The sequence below is a fragment of the Theropithecus gelada genome, chromosome 10, assembly GCF_003255815.1.
Source record: "Theropithecus gelada isolate Dixy chromosome 10, Tgel_1.0, whole genome shotgun sequence".
In the NCBI taxonomy this organism is placed as follows: domain Eukaryota; kingdom Metazoa; phylum Chordata; class Mammalia; order Primates; family Cercopithecidae; genus Theropithecus; species Theropithecus gelada.
This window is the reverse complement of record NC_037678.1, coordinates 74,478,700-74,488,039: the sequence shown is the minus strand read 5'-3', so window position 1 is coordinate 74,488,039 and position 9,340 is coordinate 74,478,700. Positions and strand designations below refer to the sequence as shown.

General features: G+C 58.7%; 1 protein-coding gene across 2 annotated transcripts in view; it reads left to right on the top strand.

Annotated features, from left to right (window-relative positions):
- LZTS3 (leucine zipper tumor suppressor family member 3) overlaps positions 1-7,521 on the top strand; it is an 11,136-nt gene extending 3,615 nt beyond the window's left edge. The window contains exons 2-6 of one of the 2 annotated variants that reach the window (XM_025400671.1): positions 2,222-2,446; positions 2,989-3,465; positions 3,785-4,378; positions 4,517-4,648; positions 4,989-7,521. In XM_025400671.1, the coding sequence (XP_025256456.1) occupies positions 3,007-3,465; positions 3,785-4,378; positions 4,517-4,648; positions 4,989-5,687 (1,884 nt within the window). In that variant the 5' untranslated portion in view covers positions 2,222-2,446; positions 2,989-3,006 and the 3' untranslated portion in view covers positions 5,688-7,521. Of the gene's footprint in view, positions 1-2,221; positions 2,447-2,988; positions 3,466-3,784; positions 4,649-4,988 lie in introns of both variants that reach the window. The other variant, XM_025400670.1, reaches the window with a different exon arrangement.
- Positions 7,522-9,340: the final 1,819 nt, after the last annotated feature.

Below are 9,340 nucleotides of genomic sequence, written 5' to 3'. Positions count from 1 at the left end.
TTTTTTTGAGACTGAGTCTGGCTCTGTCGCCCAGGCTGGAGTGCAGTGGCCGGATCTCAGCTCACTGCAAGCTCCGCCTCCCGGGTTTACGCCATTCTCCTGCCTCAGCCTCCGGAGTAGCTGGGACCACAGGCGCCCGCCACCTCGCCCGGCTAGTTTTTTGTATTTTTTAGTAGAGACGGGGTTTCACCGTGTTAGCCAGGATGGTCTCGATCTCCTGACCTTGTGATCCGCCCGTCTCAGCCTCCCAAAGTGCTGGGATTACAGGCTTGAGCCACCGCGCCCGGCTTTTTTTTTTTTTTTAAGACAAAGTCTCGCTCTGTCACCCAGGCAGGAGTACAGTGGTGCAATCATAGCTCACTGAAACCTCTGCCTCCTGGGTTCAAGGGATTCTCGTGCCTCAGCCTCCCAAGTACCTAGGATTACAGGAATGCACACCACGCCCAGCTAATTTTTCTATTTTTAGTAGAGATGGGGATCTACCAAGTTGGCCAGGCTGGTCTGAACTTGGCCTCAAGTAATCTGCCCACCTTGGCCTCCCAAAGTGCTGGGATTACAGGCATGAGCCACCTTGCCTGGTCTCCATTTACTGCTTGAGAGGTATCTTTCTCTGATATTTCCCAAAGCAACTATTTTCCCCAAGCAGTCTCGCCCTATCATGTTAAGAGTGTCGCACCCACCCTGGTGCCCAGTCCAGAGTTCTCCCTTGTCCCCACCACCTGACCTCATCTGTATGAAATTTTGCCAGTTCTTTCCCAAACCCTGCCCAGGCTTTCCTACTGGTTCCAAGCCTCAGGCCTTTCAGCCTTCATCCTCTCAGTCCGCAGCTGCTCCCCACATTGCACCCAGAGATGGCAAGGGAAGGGGGCCATGCTTAAGGTAGGAGGGGGTTGCGGGGCTGAGGCATAGTGGGCTGGAGTATGCTGGGGAGTAGAGGCAGAGCAGAGACTAGAGTGAGGCCAGAGAGGGACCCAAGGCACAAAGGGAAGGAGGCTATCACTCTCAGGGTTGTGCACTTGCTGATTGCACCCTTCATTTGGCTCTCTGTCCTCATCCTAGTCCTGGCCTTTGCTTATGGGGACAGACAGGTCCAAGGGCGTAGGGTGGCAAAGTGCTCTTCTCCACACCTGTGGGAACAGATGCTGAGTATGGAATTCTACAAAGACAGTGGACAAGCTTGGTAGTGAACTTTCCAACAACCTAGAGCTCTCATTCCTGGTGTAGGGGCCAGAAGACTCCTGAAGGACAACAGTTTTGTCAGGTTCCCTTGGTCTGGGCCAAGGATACAGCATTAGAACCCTGATGCCGTATCCTTGGTCTGGGCCAAGGATAGGGCATCTGGGTAGAAGATGGTCTGTGGGGCCATCGGGTGCCATGTGGACCCCTTAACTTCATAGGGAAGGAGGGCTCCCTGCCTGGTTTATGCAGGGTGTAGTGGGAAAAGGCCTGAAGGGCACCCTCTTCCATTTCCCACACACTTATTTGAGGGTCTAACCCGAGGCAGACACTGCCTAGTGCTCCTGCCCGGCTGCATTATGCAGATCTCTGGGGCAGGTGTTCCCAGGTGCGAACTTGAGACAAAGGAACGAGGAAGCAGGGCCTCCCTGAGCACAGGTAACCCGAGGCCTGGCTCCCACTGCGCCTGTGGGCCGGCCTTGGGGGAGGGGGACGCGCACCCACAGAAGGGCTCAGAGGGCTTCATGGTAAGCTGAACAGGGTCAAGGTCCACAGGGAGCGAGAGAGGGGAGTAATCCAGGAAGTCTTCCTGGTGGCAGTGAATTCTTAGCGGGGTTCGGCAAGCGCAGGATCCTCGGGGGCGCTGCAGGGTGCGCGGCCCCTCCCCTCCCCTCCCCTCCCCTTCCCCCGCCCACCTGTGGGAAACGCAGGCCCGGAGGGAGGCTCCGTCAGCGCCAGCAGCTGGCGCCACTGCGTCCCCTGCCCCGGCCTCAGCCAGCCCTGGGACCTCTGCAGAGGACTGATCCCGGGAAGGGGGCCCTGTCTTAAGACCTTGGGGCGGGCAGGCCTGCCACCTACTGCAGCCGCGGCCCCCATCCGTCCGCGGGGGACAGGGCGTGCCCTTGGCGGCGCCCACCCGCGACCCAGATGCGCACCGCCTACCCCCCCTCCCCAAGACTCCCGTTTCCTCAGGCGCTCGCCGCCTCGGGGCGCCTGGCACGCGGCAGCCCCGCAAGGTAGGTCCTTCATTCCTCCCATTTCGCAGAGGAGAAAACTGCAGTCCGGGATGGCTCAGTCGGCCCCTCCAAAGCCGCGCAGCTGGTTCGGGCCGAGCCCCGACTGCGAGAGTGAGGCACATGGCCCCTGCAGACCGGGCCTCGGAGGGTCCCAGGCTTGAGGACCCGTCAGCCCCTCAACCCTTTGGAAAGGCAAGGAGAGAAGCCTGCGCTGGTAGTGAGCTTCCACTTCTGCCCTGACTGCAACACCTTAGGTTAGGGGGCTAGGAAGGACCCCCACCCTCAATTTTTGGATACGAGTGTATTTCTCTCCCTCCCCTATCTTCTGAGGTTGGTTCCCTGTTGGATTCAGGTACTGCTCTCCCCTTCCAACCCCATTTCCCCAGCCCGTGAGGTTCGGATGTTAGGGTCCCAGACCCAGGATAAAGAACCCCAAAATTCTGGGGTTGCAGCAAAAAGTTGAGAGGGTCACTGAACCTGGGAAGCTCATGGCATAGGTGGGGCTAACGCAGAATTTTAGGAATGGAATGCTGAGCTGAGCTGAGCAACAGCTGGGGGCTAGGTGCATGGAGCCCTGGGGGTTGGGCTTTATCAGGTGGGCAACAGGCAACCCCCATTCCCAAGTTCTCTCTTTTATCCCAGCCCTATTCCTTCACCTTGGATGCCTGAGGACTTTTTGTACCCATTGTAGGGAAGGGGACACTGAGGGGCAGAGTGGTGCTGGGTTGACTTGGCTGGGGTGGTGGGAGTAGGAGTAGGGTCTTACCTATTTCTGCCTTCCTACCTGTGCCCACAGTGCCCCCCTGGCTTAGTCATGGCGAAGCTGGAGACACTGCCTGTGCGCGCTGACCCAGGGCGGGATCCTCTCCTGGCCTTTGCCCCACGGCCCTCCGAGCTTGGACCCCCGGACCCCCGCCTGGCCATGGGTAGCGTGGGCAGTGGGGTGGCCCATGCCCAGGAATTTGCCATGAAGAGCGTGGGTACCCGCACAGGGGGAGGGGGCAGCCAGGGCAGTTTCCCTGGCACTCGAGGCAGTGGCAGTGGGGCCAGCAGGGAGAGGCCAGGCCGCTACCCCTCAGAGGACAAGGGTCTCGCCAACTCCCTCTACCTCAATGGCGATCTGCGGGGCAGTGACCACACTGATGTCTGTGGCAACGTGGTTGGCAGTAGCGGTGGCAGCAGCAGCAGTGGTGGCAGTGACAAGGCGCCACCACAATATCGTGAGCCCAGCCACCCACCCAAGCTCCTGGCCACCTCTGGCAAGCTAGACCAGGTCAGCCTTTTTCTGGGGGTGGGAGGCAACCCAGAGAGGAAGGCAAAGTGGGCCTTCTTGGAGGGTGGGTTGTAGGGGCAGGATGGAGGCTGGGCTGGGGAGTCATGGACTGGGGACCTGGGGCCAAGTCTAGCGGGTGGATCAAGGACAGAGATCTGGCATTGGGGAGCCATGGGGTAGAACCCCAGATGGGGGACCTCAGGATGGAGATCCAGTAGGGGTGGGAGGTGGGGCTGGACAAGTCTCGGCCAGAGGGAAGAGCCTGGGCCAAGCCCAAGGCCTCATCCTGATGCCCAGCCCCTTCCTGCCTTTCCTACAGTGCTCAGAACCACTAGTTCGGCCATCGGCCTTCAAGCCTGTGGTACCCAAGAATTTCCACTCCATGCAGAATTTGTGCCCCCCGCAGACCAATGGGACTCCTGAGGGACGACAGGGCCCTGGTGGCCTCAAAGGCGGACTGGACAAGTCCCGGACCATGACTCCAGCGGGCGGGAGTGGGAGTGGCCTCTCAGACTCAGGCCGGAACTCCCTCACGAGCCTGCCCACCTACAGCTCCAGCTACAGCCAGCACCTGGCGCCCCTCAGTGCCTCCACCAGCCACATTAACCGCATTGGCACTGCCAGCTATGGTAGTGGTAGTGGCGGCAGCAGTGGTGGGGGGTCGGGCTACCAGGACCTGGGGACCTCCGATAGTGGACGGGCCTCCAGCAAGAGTGGATCATCATCATCCATGGGGCGGCCAGGCCACCTGGGCTCTGGGGAGGGTGGAGGTGGAGGCCTACCTTTCGCGGCCTGCTCACCGCCCTCGCCCAGTGCACTCATCCAGGAGCTGGAGGAGCGCCTGTGGGAGAAGGAGCAGGAGGTGGCAGCTCTGCGGCGCAGCCTGGAGCAGAGCGAGGCGGCCGTGGCCCAGGTACTGGAGGAGCGTCAGAAGGCGTGGGAGCGGGAGCTGGCCGAGCTGCGGCAGGGCTGCAGTGGGAAGCTACAGCAGGTGGCCCGCCGTGCCCAGCGTGCCCAGCAGGGCCTACAGCTGCAGGTGCTGCGTCTGCAGCAGGACAAGAAGCAGCTGCAGGAGGAGGCAGCCCGGCTGATGCGGCAGCGGGAAGAGCTGGAGGATAAGGTGGCCGCCTGCCAGAAGGAGCAGGCAGACTTCCTGCCCCGGATGGAGGAAACTAAGTGGGAGGTGCGGGCTGGGGATCTGGGCCTCCCCCCTCTGCCTCCCTTCTGTCCCTCTGGGAAACCCCAGGGCATTTGCCCCTCACTATCATAAGGGGGTGGGGGGTGGTGAAAGGAGCAGGGGGGACAAAATCAACTGGCAGTGCCTGTGAGGACCAGAGGCCATCCCCTGGGTGAGACATGTCCATCTTGAGTCCAGGCAGGTAACCCGGTGCGTCGCTGCGGATGAGGGGCTGAGCCAGCAGCCCCAGGAAGCTTGGTGCCCCTGGCTCCAGATCTGGTAGCTGGGTTGGGGTGAGCAGAGCTCTGCCTTTACCTGGCTTCTCCTCTCACCTGTTCCTGCCCAGGTGTGCCAGAAGGCTGGTGAGATCTCCCTCCTGAAGCAGCAGCTGAAGGACTCGCAGGCGGATGTGTCGCAGAAGTTGAGTGAGATCGTGGGACTGCGCTCACAGCTGCGGGAAGGCCGGGCCTCGCTTCGGGAGAAGGAGGAGCAGCTGCTCAGCCTGCGGGACTCCTTCAGCAGCAAGCAGGCCAGCCTGGAGCTGGGCGAGGGCGAGCTGCCTGCTGCCTGCCTCAAGCCGGCTCTGACCCCCGTGGACCCGGCCGAGCCACAGGATGCTTTGGCCACCTGCGAGAGCGACGAGGCTAAGATGCGCCGTCAGGCCGGGGTGGCCGCTGCCGCCTCCTTGGTTTCCGTGGACGGGGAGGCGGAGGCTGGTGGGGAGAGCGGGACGCGGGCCCTGCGGCGGGAGGTGGGGCGGCTGCAGGCCGAGCTGGCGGCTGAGCGGCGGGCCCGGGAGCGCCAGGGTGCCAGCTTCGCCGAGGAGCGCCGCGTGTGGCTGGAGGAGAAGGAGAAGGTGATCGAGTACCAGAAGCAGCTGCAGCTGAGCTACGTGGAGATGTACCAGCGCAACCAGCAGCTGGAGCGCCGGCTGCGGGAGCGTGGGGCCGCAGGGGGTGCGAGCACGCCCACTCCCCAGCATGGCGAGGAGAAGAAGGCCTGGACCCCCTCCCGCCTCGAGCGCATTGAGTCCACAGAAATCTGATCGACCTGGGCACTCGGCCTATTGACAAATGTCCTGTCAAAAGGCCACAGTCCCCAGTGTCCCCTACCCTCCATCTCCCCCATAGACCCCGTATCCCCAGACCAAAGAGGTTCTCTAAGCAGCTGTGACCAGGTTCCTCCCTCCCCACCTGCCCTTCCAGCTCCAGCACTGCCCCCGTGGCAGCCCACTTGGACCCTCCTAAAAGGAGGGAATAGGGGGAGGGCAGGATGAGCAGGGGCAATCCTAGGTGGTGGGGGAGTCATGCTCCCTTTCTTGGCACCCTCTTGTTGGAGATGGAGGCAGCAGGCCTGCAGTGCCATAAGGTGCCCCAGTCCTTCTGGGGGTCAGGGCTGCTACTGTTGGGCCACCCTGTGTCCAGTGATGCTCTCTGTGCTCACCTCCTAGGCCAAGGAGCCTGAGGGGGCCTGCACTGGGTTTGCTGAGACTGACAGACCCTGGGCTCCAGACCTCTCTCCCTCCTACAGTGCTCTCCCTCCCTGGGCAGATTGGCAGGACAAGTGGGAGCAGATGGCCTGCCTTTGGTTGAGAGGGCTACCTGCCCAGCCCCTCCCCCCAAGATCTCTTGGGCTCAGGCCTCAGAGTCTGGCCTGGTTGTGAGTGTGTGTCCCTGTGTGTGTGTTGCGGGAGGGGAGGACTGGGCCTGGAAGTCCGGCACCCAGGGAAGATCTGTCCTCCTGTTCTTGGAAAGGGTTGCCTGATGGCTTCTCGGCTCTACCCTCGCCCTTCTGGCCAGGATCCCGCAGGGCAACAGCCCCATCTGCTTGGCTGACCCCACACCCAGGGCCACTGTCCGGCTCCAATACAGCTATTAAGTACTACCTGCCTCTCAGGCACTCTCCTCACCCAGTTTCTGAGGTCAGACGAGTGTCTGCAATGTCTTCCCGCACTCTATTCCCCCAGCCTCTTTCTGCTTTCATGCTCAGCACATCATCTTCCTAGGCAGCCTCTTCCCCAAAGTCTCACCTTTTCTTCCAGTAGAAAATTCTGCTTGACTTTTGGTGCACTGCCCACTTCCCAGCTCCACTGGCCCAAGTCTAAGCCGGAGGCCCTTGTTTTGGGGGTGGGGGGAGAGTTGGATGTGATTGCCCTTGAAGAACAAGGCTGACCTGAGAGGTTCCTGGTGCCCTAAGGTGGCTCAGCATCTACCCAGGGTAGGCCTGGCATGAGGGGTTAGGTCAGCCGACGTCAGCTACTTCTCTTGGGGCCCTCTCAGAGTCCATCACCCCAAGACAGGAAGGGAAAAGCAAATTTCTAATTCACCAGCAATAAAAATTGGAGGAGGCTTGGCCCTCAGCCCTTGTATTTCTCTCTTTTTCACTCTCTCTTCCTCCCACCCCCAGGACTGAGTTTTGGGGGGCAAGGTGGAGAGAGCTGGCAACTACTGTGAGCAAGTCCCCTAGCCCCTGACCAGCCTCCTCCCATGACTGGTGACTGTTTAATGAGCTGTGCATCCCCCACAAAAACATGAGTGCCCCTCTGTGTGGCCTCTGACCCTTTGCACAGCCCTTCTGGGTGGTCCTCACCAGGTCTCTGAGCTGGGTGGGAGGCCATCCTGGCAACCACTGCCCATTCCATTCACCCCTCACTGCACCTGCCCTAGAACCTGGGCCTAGGCCACAGGGGCAGGGAGAAGAGAAGGCATTAGTAAGAAAAAACTAGAAAAAAATATGAACAGACTTAGCTTTGGGACGTCCAACCACAAAAGAAATTATATATAAATATATATAAATATATATCTCTACCATATGTGATGGAAAGACTTTTTGTTTTCCTTTCCCAAAGAAATAAAATGGAAAAAGCCTCTCGAGTGGTATTCTTTGGCCTGTTTATGTCTTTGCAGGTGTGGGAGGTGAGGCCCGGGTGGGGGATGGAGGCAAAGCTGGAGTAAACAGATTTCCCAGAGGAGGCATGAGACTGGAGGTGCTCACTGGGCCGTGCTAGGAGGTTGGCCCAAAGCCCAAGCTCTGCCACGTTGCCCGGGAAGAGTTGTGGTGCCACGTATCTGCCCAGTGGGGCTTTCTCTTCAGCTCACACCGTTGTCAAAGGGGTTTCAAGCTCGTTCCAGCTCAGAATCTGGACACTAAGCTGCTAGCCAGAAAGCAGATGATGTAGGACAGCTAGATGCAGCCTGCGGTCATCTAAGCCACCATACAGCAACTGGTAGATGTTTGCGGGTTGAATGGATAGAAGTGAAGAATGGGAAAATAGGTTTGCAATTAATGGTGAAGCCCCGAAGGCAAAAGGGACCCAAGCATGCTGCACAGCAGAGAGCTTCCCTTTACAACAATTCCTCTTGGCCGGGCGCGGTGGCTCAAGCCTGTAATCCCAGCACTTTGGGAGGCCGAGATGGGCGGATCACGAGGTCAGGAGATCGAGACCATCCTGGCTAACACGGTGAAACCCCGTCTCTACTAAAAATACAAAAAACTAGCCGGGCGAGGTGGCAGGCGCCTGTAGTCCCAGCTACTCGGGAGGCTGAGGCAGGAGAATGGCGTGAACCCGGGAGGCGGAGCTTGCAGTGAGCTGAGATCCGGCCACTGTACTCCAGCCTGGGCGGCAGAGCAAGACTCCGTCTCAAAAAAAAAAAAAAAAAAAAAAAAAAACAATTCCTCTGTCATCCTCTCAAAGCACCACAATCAAGAATGCATTCTGTTGTAAGTAACACAAAGGACCTCAAAGAGTGGTTTATTTTTCCCCAACCTGACAAGAAATCTGGAGGTGGGTGTCATGGTTGTTGGATCATCAGGGACCTAGATTTTCATCCTCCCACTGTCCCATCCTTAGCATGTTATTCCCTCCTTACCACAAAGTGGCTGCCACAGCTCCATGAAGGCATTGAGGCTGCCCCACTTTATCATGAAAGTAAAAGCTTTCCCAGAGCCCTCCCAGGACCCTTCCCTTTAAGTCCTGTTGGCCAGAACTGAGTCACATGCTCCTCCCACTTCAAGGGAGAATGGGAAATTCAGCATTACAAAGAGAAAAGGATTGTCATGGCTGCCTGGGAACAAACATGGTTCATTCCTTGGGGGTAGGCACTCTGCTTTCTTTGGGTTCTACTGGCAAGGACAGAATCATAACAATGAATAGTGTTTGCCCTGGTCTGGCCTGAATGAGAGAACCCTCCCTAAGCAGTGGTGTCTGCGGTCTGGAGCTCCAGATATTCAAACAGCGCTGTCTCCAGAGATCAGGAGTTGGGATGCCAGGCTTGCCCCTCCTTGCAGGGACGTGTTCTCCCTACATTGATTTTGTCTTCCCAACAGGATAGTGCCCTGGAGGGAGCATGATTTCTCAGCTCTCCTTCACCCCGCTTAGGAGGTGTGGACTGGTAGAGCCAAGGCATTGACAGGATATGAAGACCCTGATCAGCATATCTCAAGTGCCCTCAAGAATGGCAGCCTGGGGCCAGGCCTTTCTGATAGGTAGAGGCTTAGTAGAGTCTCTTTCTTGTCTAGGTACCTGTACTGACAGCTGTGTCAGTATATGTACCCAGTAGGACCCAGCCCTCCTTCTTAGGGTGGTGGAGAGTCGCCCTGGCTCATGCTCCATAGCTCTGGCCTCCCTAAGCTCCAACTCCACATCTATTTCTCTCAGCAGGCTCATCTATCCATCATGTCACTAGCTCTTTTCCTGGG